The 13434-nt window shown below is 51.6% G+C and overlaps 4 protein-coding genes across 4 annotated transcripts; 2 read left to right on the plus strand and 2 right to left on the minus strand.

Annotated features, from left to right (window-relative positions):
* Window positions 1–63: 63 nt before the first annotated feature.
* On the minus strand, window positions 64–3587 carry QC764_212980 (uncharacterized protein). Its single transcript, XM_062945005.1, is given in 6 exon segments — window positions 64–1262; window positions 1320–1400; window positions 1456–1503; window positions 1558–2180; window positions 2250–2774; window positions 2787–3587. 5 exon segments carry the CDS (start codon window positions 2420–2422, stop codon window positions 979–981), a joined length of 1209 nt encoding a protein of 402 aa, XP_062803892.1. The 5' UTR covers window positions 2423–2774; window positions 2787–3587; the 3' UTR covers window positions 64–978.
* MAG1 (3-methyladenine DNA glycosylase) lies at window positions 3309–5829 on the plus strand. Its single transcript, XM_062945006.1, has 3 exons — window positions 3309–3351; window positions 3485–5236; window positions 5299–5829. Exons 2-3 carry the CDS (start codon window positions 3954–3956, stop codon window positions 5342–5344), a joined length of 1329 nt encoding a protein of 442 aa, XP_062803893.1. The 5' UTR covers window positions 3309–3351; window positions 3485–3953; the 3' UTR covers window positions 5345–5829.
* Window positions 5830–7710: 1881 nt separating this feature from the next.
* On the plus strand, window positions 7711–11089 carry ecm33 (cell wall protein Ecm33). The gene is made up of 4 exons (XM_062945007.1): window positions 7711–8765; window positions 9148–9209; window positions 9274–10138; window positions 10195–11089. Exons 2-4 carry the CDS (start codon window positions 9158–9160, stop codon window positions 10499–10501), a joined length of 1224 nt encoding a protein of 407 aa, XP_062803894.1. The 5' UTR covers window positions 7711–8765; window positions 9148–9157; the 3' UTR covers window positions 10502–11089.
* A 359-nt stretch (window positions 11090–11448) lies between these two features.
* Window positions 11449–13229, minus strand: QC764_213010 (uncharacterized protein; the record flags this gene model as incomplete). The annotated part of the gene is made up of 4 exons (XM_062945008.1): window positions 11449–11547; window positions 11614–11827; window positions 11934–13011; window positions 13064–13229. The coding sequence occupies 4 exons, from the start codon at window positions 13227–13229 to the stop codon at window positions 11449–11451; spliced, it is 1557 nt and encodes a 518-aa protein (XP_062803895.1).
* Window positions 13230–13434: the final 205 nt, after the last annotated feature.

The following is a 13434-nucleotide window of genomic DNA, read 5'->3' on the forward strand; positions in this document are numbered from 1 at the left end:
GAAAATCTCGCTCACCCATTCAATCTGCTGGTCTTCATGCTGTCAGTTGATTTTGAAGAGTTTGCCGGATTCACGGAAATACGAAAGGTTGCCGAAGAGCTATGGCGAAGTATTGATTTCAACTTAACGAGAAGCTATGAACACATGCCGCTCCTATCTCATGTCTCCAAAACATACGAGCACCAGAACACCGAATGACTCGACTGAAACAATCACCATCACAATTCCCTATCCAAACACAACAAGTTACAAGAACCACCAAATCCCCTGCTATTTTTTTTTTACCACCGCCCCCTATACCACCCGCCAGTCCCTCAGAATAAAAAAAACAAAAGCCCCAGAAGGTTTTAAAAATCAGTGAGAGATAGCTAACAAACAAGCCTGGCTGGCGGGAGTAGGTTCGTGAACAACAAATAAAGCAGATGGATTACTTTAATCTTTTCTCTTTCCATCCAGCCCGTCCCTCCTCATGAAAAGAGCAATGTTCAACATATTTGATGATCCCTAGCCCGTACTTTGCGCCGCCAATGAGGAAAAAAAAAGAACGCAATCAACACGAAACCCAGCCATGACAAAGCCTTCAATATGTGAAGCCCACATCAGCTCTTCGGGTATGTCCCGAGCATTCCGTCATACTAGCTAACCACCCACTCGGACAACAACAGCAACAACAACAGTTCAAAGAACAGAGGGTAAAAAAACGGTGCCCCGGGATTTTTAAAAGGTAGTAAACGATGCACAAGGTGAAATATTTCAGACATGATGTATTTTCCCGTGTCTGTGAGATGCCTGTTCTGATTCAGGCTGACAAGAATATCGTGGTTTTCGATGTGGATCATGAGCGTTCGTATAACGGCTGATGCGTTCCCTGGAGCGCTCTGTCGTAGTGGTGTTCTAGTATTTTGTGGAACGGGCGCCCCCTGGCCGAAGAGAAGATGGTGTGGTCGGGGGCGAGAGCGGCCGCCGGGTGCCAGCAGTTTATACGTTACCGCCCTTCTCTTCGGTGTCGATATGCCAGACGACGTAGTTGGGAAGGCCGTAAACACCATAGCCAGCCGCCTTGGCCATCTTGGCGAACCCTTCTGTCTCGGCTTGGTTCTCAAATGCGTAACATGGGAAATTGATGCCCGATCTGTGAACGTCGGCCTTGACCAAGATGTTCACACCACCAATACCGTCAAGTTCGATCTCCTCGTCCTTGTTGTTGCGCCAGTCACCCATTCTAGCCATGTAAGTACGGCCGGTATCGTATTGCTTGTAACCTAGAGCAGAAAGTTAGTGTTATTATTGTATCAAGACCGAAACAGGAGAAAACACACCCTCAGCCAGAACAATATCCTTAGACAGCTTCTTGGTAAGCGCGCGGCCCTTGTCGGATTCGACCCATGAGTTGTAGTCAACTAGCATTCAGTTAGCACCGTGTCCTCGCAACTATGGCATAAAACCACAACGTACATCTTCCTTCAATATCCTTGCCATTCTCGTAGCGGTGAAACCAAATGTCTGCCACAAGTTAGCGCCTAATTATCCCGCTGAAGCTATTCCAGGGAAGCTTACTGGGAACGAGAATGTCCCGATCGTGGGCAATAAAGTCCTCGAGAATCTTCTCGGGGCTGTCCACGATATCTACATCCCTCCAGTACACCCACGAATGCTCAGGCTTGAGCGCCGTGGTCAAGAGGTAGTTGCGGGCCTTGCCCATGGCCTTGCGCCGGGGTCCCTGGGCCTCGAAGGAATGACGCTCCTCGACACTCTGGCTCAGCTTGAATCCAAAGTCCTTCTCGACAATCATGGCGCTCCGGAACTTGTCGGGGCGCTTCTGGAGACGGTTGAGCTCGGCAGACAAGACAGCGAGGGTATCATCGGTAGAGTCACCAACGAGGAAGCCAAGATCGATCAAATTGTGGGGGTATGTAAGCTCGGCAAGAAGCTCGAAATACTTGGAGAGGTAGGGGGCGGCATCCTTGAGAGGAGTGAGAATGAGAACTCGTTCTTCGTTCTGGACAGCCTTGATGGTGGACTTGATGGGGTTCAGGTCGACGTGGTCGATGGTGGACTCGTTGACAACCAGGGGCGCGTGGTGATTAAAGATTACTGGCGTGTGATGGTGGGCGTTCCATGCTGCTTGTTCGTTCTGTGACATCTCGGAAGGTGGTTTGTTCGGGCCCCAGCAGTAGAAGCTACACGCACACAGGGCATGATTAGCACTCTGGGCATAAATACTTTCAACAAAAATGGGGACGCCGTACCTCTTCATCTGAGGAGCGGACGAGCTGATGCCGCGCCATAATAATATTATTGTGCCAGTGATAGCAAGAAGTAGAAGGAAGCGGGTTCTGGTCAACAGCACCCATATCGCCCGCGTTGGGGGAAGACTCGCTCTCGCAGCCTTCCAGCTGACGCCGCCTTTGGGAAGAAGCATGATGTTCGAGGTCGCCGGGTGGCCCTCAGCACCACCCTACAAGGTCGATGGTGCAACCGTTGCGATGTGCAAAATTTCCGCTGTTGTCTCGCCGTCCAAAGTCGTGCAAGTTGGTGCTTCAAAAATCCAAATCGGTCTGGGTTGACAAGGACGGTATTCTGGGGCACAGTTACGCTCACAGATACGCGAGTATTTTCGTGTGGCGCGAGTTACGCCCGCGACAGTCGAGATGCCTGGAGTAGGACAAGAGGGTATTCAGAGGAGGGGTTCCAGATGGAAGAATCGTCTTGGTTTTCGTCAGGAATCGCTTCTTCTTCTTCTTCTTCTTCTTCTTCTTCTTCTTCTTCTTCTTCTTCGTCGTAGTCGTCGCTGAACGGGCTGGCTCGTGATGTATGGGAGGAATGTGAGAAGCTCGAAGTCGAGCGGACAGCGTTCAGCACCCCATGCACGCAAGTCTCGGCTGCGTTCTAGCGTCTGCGACTCTGTAGGGGTTGCCGGTGTTAGGGGGTAAGGGTCCACTTTCGGGAGGTTCTGGACACTTGGCCGCCCAAACATCCCACTCAATTTCCACAGGCCTATGATTGCATTTTGAGAACATTTGACTTGTTCAAAATGAGGCCGTAATGTCTGTGCGGGCCTGCTATTTTTGTCTCTTTTTGATAGTTGTATATCGATGTTGCTGATCTCTCTGGTTGAATCTGTGAATAGCATCACGCCTCTGCCCAGTGTACACTGTACATCTCGCTCCGTCCGTCCTGCGGGTCAGCTTCCTTCGACCCTCCGGCACTTTTTGTGACCAAGCATGCCTTCCTTGATACGAGAGAGATTGCGTGTCCAAATAGAGAGTGAATGGCTCTGGTTATCAATGTTTCGGTTTACGAACACAGGCGGCAGCAAGATGCGACCACAGCATATCAATTTAACGATAGGTGCAGATGTTCCCGTCCCCCATCACTAGCTAATGCCACAGGCACGCTTGTTCTGCCGGCACGAACCACCATCCCACACAAACTCCCAAACTCATCTTGAGAATTTCATCTGATGAGCTTCGCGAAAAATTAGATTTGTCAAATGTCGATTCTAGAAACCAATGCGGGTCTTGGTCGAGTTGACATTAGCCTATCGATGATTCAGGCACAAGTTTCTTGGCTCAACCTCTCCTCTTGAGAGCTTGGCGTTGTTTGACAAACACCGGGACGGGATCTTTTCCACCCGCTGGTTGGAATTGCGGCGTGCCCCCCAAGCTTACCTCAGCTTCGATGCCACCCACGTGAGAGGGCGACAATGCCGTGATGACTTGGGAAAGAGCGCGTCTCTCTACGTGTCTCTGAATTGTAGCTGAAGTCATGATCTTAACTTGGTCTTATAGCAACGTTCTCTCTCATTCTCACTAGACCAGTCTCATACCCGGCTAGCCAATCAACGATCATCACTTACAACAAGCTTGCTCTCCAGACCTTGCCGACCTTGTTCCGTGGCTGACCTCGACAACCGTGAAAACCTGCGGCAATTGTCAGATTGGTTCCAGGTAATGCTCATTCGCTCCCATCGACTTCACTATTCGAAAGTTATCTCGGTCAATACTACTGCAGTTGGTTTGGTAAAACCTTCATGGTGTTCCTTCTTTCACAAGTTCTTGTCAGGATCTCAGCCTACGTCATTGATCCCACCTTTCTTGTCGACAACAACCGTCAATACAGCTTCAGGCAGCAGCATGGAAACAAGAAGGTCGGCTCGCCTCGGTGCCATCTACGAGTCTGCCAAAATCACCGAGCCAGTACCTGCTCCTGCTCCAACCAAATTCCGCAAGAGAAAAGCCGTCGAAGAGGACGACAATGAGCAAGACACCACCCCATCAACCCCCCGTCGACCTCGTGCTGCCCCCAAGCCCGACCTCGACCAAGCACCACCAGCAACACCAACCCCCAATGCAGTCTCCCTCATAGCCGAACCGGTCAACACAATCTCCAAGCCCAAACCCGCTGCGGTAAACCGCCTCGCAGACCCCAACCGCACCAACGCCCTCCTCCTATCCCCTCAAACATCCCGGCTCATCTCCTCCACCACCGGCGCTTCAGTCCAACCCCCTACTTCTCCCTCCGCCATCCCGCTAGAAGGCATCAAAACCACCCCCTCCACCACAACCACCACCAACCTTCTAGAAGAAGCCTGCGCCCACCTCATCAAAGTCGATCCCAGAATGAAGCCCCTGATCGAGAAACACCACTGCCACATCTTTTCCCCTGAGGGCCTATCCGAGAAAATCGACCCGTTTGAGTCTTTGGCGTCAGGTATCATCTCCCAGCAAGTCTCTGGGGCGGCGGCAAAGGCCATCAAGAACAGATTTATCTCTCTTTTCTACCCAGGCAATGACAACACCACCACCACCCATGAGAAAAAGAAGTTCCCCACCCCGGCGGACGTCATAGGAAAGAGTATCGAAACCCTTCGCACGGCGGGGCTGTCACAGAGGAAAGCGGAGTATCTCCTTGGGCTGGCTCAGAAGTTTGTCTCTGGGGAGCTGACGGCGCAGATGCTGGCTGATGCGCCTTATGAGGAGGTTCTGGAGAAGTTGATTGCAGTGAGGGGGCTGGGGAGGTGGTCGGTGGAGATGTTTGCTTGCTTTGGGTTGAAGAGGATGGATGTGTTTAGTACTGGGGATTTGGGGGTGCAGAGGGGGATGGCCGCCTTTGTGGGGAGGGATGTGGGCAAGTTGAAGGCGAAGGGCGGGGGGAATAAGTGGAAGTATATGAGCGAGAGGGAGATGGAGGAGATTGCGGAGGGGTTTAGGCCTTATCGGAGTTTGTTTATGTGGTAAGTTTACGTCGGCGTTGGATGTGTGACTGAGTCTGAAGCTGATGATGGTTTTGATTTAGGTATATGTGGAGGGTTGAGGAGACGGATATCAGTACGATGGAGTGAATACCTCGTGCTGTTTGCTCATATCTCAATATTCGACATACCGCTCTCGATTTTTGGAGCATTGACCAGCCGGAACTTTTCCAAGTCAAATCCTATTAAGTCTCAACTGCCGGAGTCAACTTTTGGGTGTCTGGCTCGGCACATGAACCGAACCCAAGAATCTAGTTCATGCTGTTTCTTGCCGGTGTCACCATACCCCAAAGTTGGAATCCCGGTTATGCAGTTCAGTTCAAGAATCCCCATCAGGGCCGCGATCGAAATTTCCACCAAGTTTCTGTTTGTTTCAGATTTACTTGTTCGGTGGTAATATATACCGTATTATATCCCATGTTTTGTGTGTTATATGTGGTATTTCCCGCTTGAACGATGCTTGTCATTGGGAGAAGTTTAATTACACCCAACAAGAGAGATAAACTGCGGCGGAATGGATCCTATTCGCGAGAGGTGGTGATGGTAATCTGTTTGGTGATTTTAGTTTGGCATTTAGGCTTGGATACCGAAACAGCTACATATATCCGGCTCTTATAGCAGACTCTCATGATTTAACTATGGATGTTGGGGAGTGCAGCCTGGACTTTGAGGTAAACAATAGTGCTATATACCATCAATACGACGCCAAGTAGGTGTGGGTGATACCGTTGCAAACTCTATGCAAAACATATATGTATGCAGTTTGATATGCCGTTGCGGATCAAGAGTACATCATACTGCCCACTCAAGGCAACGATTTGACTTCAGCTGCCAGTATCCCATGATGCTATGGACATCGGTTGACCTGTCTCATAATCATCACTTCCCTCGCGTCAACCAGATGCTGCCATACTGTCAAGTGTCGTGCAACAGCTAGGGGGGTGTAAGTCAAGACACCATCAACAGACAACAAAAAACGTCAAAGAATTAAACTCTCCCTGGCTTGATCTGGAGTACCAAGTCCTGTCCCAAAGCGCCGGCATTGGGACGAACCTTTGCCAAACCACAAAATCCAGTCTGCTACTCCTCCACATCCTAACCCCTTGGGTCAAGCCCACACGTATATCTTTCCCCGCATATTGATGTCATGTTCAATGGATTGTCGCAAAAATCCCAAACCTAATTCGTACATGTCCCAGACCTTAAAGCAACGTCACAGGAGATCTGACATTTCGCCCATTATCAAAACCGTTGCCAAGATACTGTGGCAGCATGCCAGTGCGGGGCTCAGTCGGTGCTACAGACGGCGGCGGCAATATGGCCCGACCCTGGCCTCGACCTGTCACAAACAATTGTCGTCTCTTTTTGTAAAAATGAGGTCTCAAATAATGCGAGATAGGCACCGGAAATGTTCCCCTGTGGCGCTGGACACTCGCACAAAATGTGCCATATGTACGCCGTAGCTCGGTTTACACGATCTTCAACGATACGGATTCCAACATCAAGATCAAAGACTCACGATTGTCGTCAGCCTTGTTGTTCAAACGCCCAGCTTGCGTAAGCTTGTTTATCCCGTTCTTTCTGTGACTTGTTTCATGTCGCATCTGCAAACCCCCAATCGAGAAAAGGGAAACCCCAGTGTGTTGGACATCGAGAACCTCTGGATCGAATGATTGGTGGTTGTCGTGCACGGTCCATCAACAGCAAAAAGGGGGCGCTCTAGAAACAGATATCGAACGGCTGGGTGTGGCCATATCCGTTCACATTTCACCAGCGCGGATCAAGATAACAACGCAGCAGCCAGCCACGGCACAGTGTTCCCGTCCGCAGGCCAGGACAACGGGATGAAAATGTGCCGTCGCCGTGACGCCCATGGTGGTTTTCCACGCGGACGAATTGAACGACTCGAGACCTTTTGGGTGATGGTATGTTGAAATGTAAAAAAGGCAGGATTTGACCATTCTTGTGTGTTGTGTTCCATGCTGATCACGCTCCCTGATTTTGAATTGCAGGGTGGAGTTGTGTCTCTCTCGCTTGAGTGCGACATTGGCCAATTGAAATTCGCAATTTTCGTATCCTGAAATGGCCGTTTTCCTTCCTTTCCAGAAGCCTGGTCAAAACACCAGACTTTTCCTGTCATCGGTCGCCTCCCTGCCTATTACTATCCGTCCAGGTGGCCACAAATACCGGTATCCGGAGGTTCGGGCGCCGGCTGGTAGAAGATTTGTAGCCGATGCGGGCGGGATCCCTCAGACAAAAGAACCACGTGCCGGAACAGAGACCAGACCAAATGGTTGTTTTCGGTCGTTCTTGTGGTTCTTTGTGCTCGTGCCCGTGCCCGACGTCATACCGCCGCGGGCTGGACAGGTACCGATCAGTGTAAGCTTCGTTGACGTCGCTGCTCAGAACCTGAAGAAGCTCCTCCTCCTCCGCATTCTCTGGCGGCCGAGCTAGTGCTGCAATCACGGCTACACAATGCAACGCAGAGACTTTGTGTTGTCGAGTGTCCGTCTTTTCCTTTGATCTGTGGTCTTGTTTGCTTGCTGCCCGTTGCCCGGTGGCCGTGTTCATAGGGAAAAGGGTTATGAAATCGGACGGGCCGAAGTTGACCGCTTCGTGATCAGAAGACCCAGGAGACAGCATTGATGGCAGGGAGAATTTGGCCAAATCTTGAGATCCCGGCGAGTCCCATTTTCCCAATTCCTGCGAGATTGGTTCCCCGGCCCCTGTCGAGCCAAGCCCTCCATCGACGTCGCCAGACGCTCAAGAAAAAAAGCAGGCAGCTCGGCCGAGCTTGGAAGTTGGACGAGCTTCCAGGGCGCCCGACTGGTGATTCCTTGGAATCCTGGCCCACCTCAACCCCCGGACGTGACACGGTTATGTCCACGCCTGAGGCCTCAACTCAACCTTCTTGGTCACCAACAACAACATAGACAGAATCAGACAAACAATGACAGCTTGAGATTATCATGAGGAGCCCAAAATATGCCAAGTCTCGCCCATTGCCGTGGTGAAGCAGATCCAGATCCAAGTGGAGACCTGTGCTGTCGCGGTGAACCACTCAGGGCCTGTCGATGCTGGCGGTGCATGCGCACACCCCACCTTTCAGCTTCTTGTGGTGGTGTTGTTGCAGGGGCGTGCCCGTAACATGGCTAGCGTACCTGCAATAATTTAGCTCCATTTGCCCCTTCCTCGCATGTTTCTGGTGCCGACGTGCCTGTCTTTTCTGCCCCTTGGATTCTACTTTTCTCAAGCCACGCCTCTCTCTTTCCTTCCCTCATCACACCTTTCTTCCTCCCGTCATTTTGAAGGTCCTTCTTCACTTCATACATTCGTTACTGTCAATATTTCTCCCATCGTCGTTGATTAGAAAGAGTCCTCTCGCTCACTCTTTCTCTCCCTCATCACGACTTTCTCACCAACCAAAACTGAATCCCACGTCGCGTCCATCCTCCCGCGCCACTAATCAACTAAGACATTCCGGTATCCCGCGACGCCATTGAAGAAAGAGGTGCGTTCCAATAGAAGGGGTGTTCTTGACTCGTCTCCCTCACATCCCACTGTGTACCTGCTGCTTTCACAAGAAAATCCTGAACCCGACGAGACACCCGAGAGGAGGAGCTGCTTCACAGTCGATCAGCGGAAGGAAAGACATCTGCTTTGCGCGCCAGGCCCGCTTTGCGTGGACCATCTTGATCCAATTGCCCGCCTCTCAGTTTTCCTTCCCACAACTCGAGCTGTGAATCATCAAACTTTTTTGGACTGGTTTCCCCCGAGAACAACACAAGCATTGTAGCACTACTTCTGATATCACTGCACACCCAACGCACTTTTTATTCATCTTCAGACATTCAACCCACAAGCCATTGCTGACATCGATCCCATTTACTCAGACTCAGCAAAATGCTCGTCAAGAACCTCCTCCCTGCCTTCGTGGCAATTGGTTCTGCCGCTGGTGAGTCCATGATGCGAACATCTCGTGAAGCCATGACGAGGTGACTGACATGCTATGACACCAGCCCAAAGCGGCACCTGCTCCATCTCTGGAGGCACAACAACCATCAACAACCCGGCCGAGGCTACTGGGCTCGCGAACTGCAGAACGGTCCGTGGTAGCGTAGTTATTGGACGCAGCGCCGGCCCCAGCATTGATCTCTCTGGCCCTAGTGAGATCACTGGCGACCTTAAGGTGGCCGACAATGGCATCATCGAGACCCTCCAGAGCAGCGACCTCGCCACCATTGGCGGCAAGTTCCAGCTGAAGAATGTCACCAAGCTCACCTCCGTGAGCATGTCTAAGCTCACTGCTGCCAAGGAGATCGAGTGGGACACCGTCACCAACATCGAGTCTGTGACCCTCGGCCCCGTCAACAAGGTCGACGACATCAGAATCAGCATCACCTCCCTCAGGAATCTCGATGCTCTCGACCTCGGCAACGTTGCCAACCTCAAGCTTGACAACAACGCCCGTCTGTCCAAGTTCTCCAGCAACCTTCGCACCTTGAGCAAGAACCTTGTTCTTGCTTCCAACGGTATTGGCGGCATCGGTCTCGAGGTTGAGCTCCCTAACCTCGTCTGGGCTGTCGAGCTCGACATCAACAACGTCACCACCTTCTCCGTTCCCTCCCTCAAGACTGTCAACGGCAGCGCTCGCTTCGGCTCCAACTTCTTCCAGTCCTTCTCCGCCCCCAACCTTACTGCCACCAGCTCCGGTGATATCTCCTTCATTGGTAACGCCAAGCTCACCAACGCCACCTTCCCCAAGCTTGAGGCCATTGCTGGTGGTCTGACCATTGCCAACAACACCAACCTCGATGAGCTCACTGGCTTCCCCAAGCTCAAGTCTATTGGTGGTGCCGTCTTGCTCCGTGGCAACTTCGAGTCGTAGGTTTTGAAATGTTGAAAGTTTGCTGAACAGCCACTAACATGATGGAATTTAGTGTTGAGATGCCCGCTCTCGACACCGTCCGTGGTACTTTCGACGCCTCTTCTTCCGCCGACATTTCCGAGTCTTGCAAGGCTTTCGACAAGCTCGCTCCTCAAAACCAGGGCGGCAACGGTGTCATCGCCGGTGGCTACGACTGCACTAGCAACAACACCCAGGCCAACGAGGATACCGACGGCAGCACTTCTGGCAACGACGGCAGTGGCGGCAGTGATGACAAGGACAACGGTGCGGTCGGCATGGCCCTCAACACCGGCCTCTTCGCCATCATCGCCCTTGCCGGTTTCGCCGTGGCTCTCTAAGATAGGAAGAGCAATGTTTGATTTACGAACAAGGAACGACAAATCTGGAGTTTATGTTGCCGATTAATCGTGGCTGAGCGCATTTGCATCACACACCCATATCACGCGCAGGGATTGCTAGACTTAATACTCTTACCAACATGCTCTTTCCTTTTGACGAACGTTCCTCGTTTCCTCTCCCTCGCCCGTGAAGTTTTTTGGCCCCCTTTCGCGCAATCAACGAAGTCATGAGAGCAGTCCCCTGGTAGAACTCGACGCAGAGTTTTATCGGGGGCTAGGAAACGAGAACGCGGCCAAGTGGAAGGAGGATGGTTGAGTAGAGAGGTGTTGGACAGGAGATTCGGTTGTAGTGTGGGCCGTGGAGAATAAGGAAACATAATAACTGGGTGATGGGTGCGGAAGAGGATAAACATCGCTCTATGATTTTTGACTGGTTCTAGCGGCGTTTTGTTTATTTGTATGAAATCTCTTACACGTTGTAATATCGATGGGGGCCGCGAGCCGTGTTGCTGTTGTCGTATTGTAGGGTTAAAAGCGAATATGATGATTGTCTGTTGAGTTTTGGACTTGGTCTGTTGCGTACTTGGGGTTCAACTGTGACATGGTATTTTTCGGGAAAGGATGTCTTATGTTCATGTGCTTTTCCGCCACTATCACGGTCTTTTTCTGTTTTGGGGAACGATAGGAATAAGCAGTCTAACAGCACAGCCCTCTCCCTGTATACATATTTGCTCGTTGGTTTCGGTACTACTGCGTTGTATATCTGGAGACACTTGGGTGTCTCCAGATAATTGCTGTTTTGGAAGTTGACCAAAGTAGAAATATTGTGTCTCTTGCAGGGTCTTTGGTTTTCCATCCACGACCACCTCTACCTAGATTTATTTATACCTAGAGATGTTCCAAAAAAAAAAAAGACCTACCATTCCTTTCTCTATGCAGCCAAGTATCTACTCCTCATAAACCCCTTCCTCAAACTTTTCCGCATCGTAGAACCCAGCCCGAATGGTGTTTCCATTGAAGATTCTTCCTTCGAGGGCGTTGACTGCCTGTGATATCATTCCTTGTCAGCAACACGATCGAACGTTTAGTGTGTTACTGCAGTTGAAACTTACCCTCAAAGCCGAAACCTCCTCCACAAACTGGATATACACCCTCTTGTTCTCCCCCAGCCTTTCACTCTGATCAATAAACAGCCTCTCCACCCTCCCATACTTTTCCCCGCACTCCTCCCCTATCTCCTGCCCCAGCCCAGCCTCAACTTCAGCGGCCAGGTTGGGAATGTTGAGGAGCATATCCCTTAGCACCACTACCCTGCTGATCTTTTGTCCGGCGTCGTTGTTGTTGTTGTTGTTGTTGTTGTTGTTGTTGTTGTTGTTGTTGTTGTTGTTGTTGTTGTTGTTGTTGTTGTTGTTGTTGTTGTTGTTGTTGTTATTTGTTGTTGTTGTTGTTGTTGTTGTTGTTGTTGTTGTTGTTGTCTTGTTGCGGCTGTGAGGGAGTGGAAAGTGACTTGGGGGCAATGATACGCCCCTGAGCAGCAGCCGGATCCCGGAAGCCACCGCCTTCCGCGTCGGATTTCTTCTTGCGTTTGAGAGGCTGGACGGACAGGGCGGAGGTGATGCCGGAGGAGGAAGCGCCGAGGCCGGTGCCGGCTGTCCAGCCGTATTTGGACATTAGCTTGGTTGCAAAGGCTTTGCCGCGGGTCTTTTGCGGAAGGGAGCCGGCCACGTTGATGGAGGAGTAATCTACGCCTTCATGTTCTTCGGGGTCGGAGTCGAGGTCCATTGCTTTTGGGTCGGTTGGGGGTGGTGGTGGTGGTGGGGAGTATCGGACGGGAGCACGGGATATGGTTACGGTGTCGGTGGGGGGAGGTGGTGGTAAGGGGCTGGAATCGGGCGGTGGTGGAGGGGGTTGTTGTTGTTGTGACAAGGCCAAACGGCGGGCGTACGCGTCGTCACCGGTTGCGTCGTCTGGTATATTTGCTGCTGTTCTTGGGGGTGACATGGGCGGTGGTGCAAAGTTGAACGAGGTAGGGGGTGCGAACTGGCTGTTCATGCCCATTCCTCTGCGGTCTGGCTCGTCTTCGTCCTCGTCAGTGTAGCGATCCTGGCTTCGTGACTTGCGTCTGTGGGCGTAGAGGATTTCCTTCCACTCTCTTACTTCCCGTATTCGTTCATCGCTTCGGAGGTATTCTTCTACGTTGGTTGGGCGGGCGGGGTCGTAGGTCTCGTCCCAGTTTGTTTGTTCCCTTTCGTCGGCCTTTTTCTTCTTTTTCCTCCTGCCGCCACGCTGACGCTTCTCGTTGGAGGCGCTGTAGAGGTGTTCATCTTCCTCTGTTGCTGCCCAGTCGGCCAATGTGCTTCGCTGTGGTGGTTGCGCTACTGCTGCTGCTGGGGCACCTGGTGATGCTGATGCTGAGGGGACAGCGGGGGGGGGTTTGGGAAAGGATGGTTTCGGTTTCGCTGTTGGTCTGTTGACTTGTGGTCGGCGGAGCATAGGCTGAAAGCGAAGAGCTGTTCCATAGGTTAGCAAGAATACAAAGCTGTGTGTGCGCAGAGGACACACCTGGATCTATCGCCTTCTTCGGGGGAGGCGCATTGTTGTCTTTGGACTCGTTCTGATCTTTGGATGCAAGCGCGGGGCTAGAGCTGCTGTCGCCGACTGGATCAAGTAAGTTGGCATATAGGGACATTCCGCCCCCGCTAGAACGCGGCGGTGGTGGTGCGGACATCTTGATGGACCTATGTCGAAGTGGTTCGTTGTGAAAGTTGATGCTCAGCCTTGCACGCGAGGCCAACGTGGATGCAGCAAACAATTGGAGATGGCCGTTGAGGTGCCAAAATAGTGGGTCGGCTGCTACTCTTTTAGTGGAGGCCTTGGAAGTACGGAGTATACGTGCCTCTTTTAAGTATGCTTTTTCTGAACCTATGAATCAA

The sequence above is a fragment of the Podospora pseudoanserina genome, chromosome 2, assembly GCF_035222485.1.
Source record: "Podospora pseudoanserina strain CBS 124.78 chromosome 2, whole genome shotgun sequence".
Lineage (NCBI taxonomy): Eukaryota > Fungi > Ascomycota > Sordariomycetes > Sordariales > Podosporaceae > Podospora > Podospora pseudoanserina.

Coding starts and splice junctions, on each gene's coding strand:
- QC764_212980 (XM_062945005.1), bottom strand. CDS start 2,422: ATGCTTCTTCCCAAAGGCGGCGTCAGCTGGAAGGCTGCGAGAGCGAGT. Junction 2,181..2,249: donor TCCGCTCCTCAGATGAAGAG/GTACGGCGTCCC, acceptor GTGTGCGTGTAG/CTTCTACTGCTGGGGCCCGA. Junction 1,263..1,319: donor GGATATTGTTCTGGCTGAGG/GTGTGTTTTCTC, acceptor TTTCTGCTCTAG/GTTACAAGCAATACGATACC.
- MAG1 (XM_062945006.1), top strand. CDS start 3,954: ATGCTCATTCGCTCCCATCGACTTCACTATTCGAAAGTTATCTCGGTC. Junction 5,237..5,298: donor TATCGGAGTTTGTTTATGTG/GTAAGTTTACGT, acceptor GTTTTGATTTAG/GTATATGTGGAGGGTTGAGG.
- ecm33 (XM_062945007.1), top strand. CDS start 9,158: ATGCTCGTCAAGAACCTCCTCCCTGCCTTCGTGGCAATTGGTTCTGCC. Junction 9,210..9,273: donor GGCAATTGGTTCTGCCGCTG/GTGAGTCCATGA, acceptor CTATGACACCAG/CCCAAAGCGGCACCTGCTCC. Junction 10,139..10,194: donor CTCCGTGGCAACTTCGAGTC/GTAGGTTTTGAA, acceptor GATGGAATTTAG/TGTTGAGATGCCCGCTCTCG.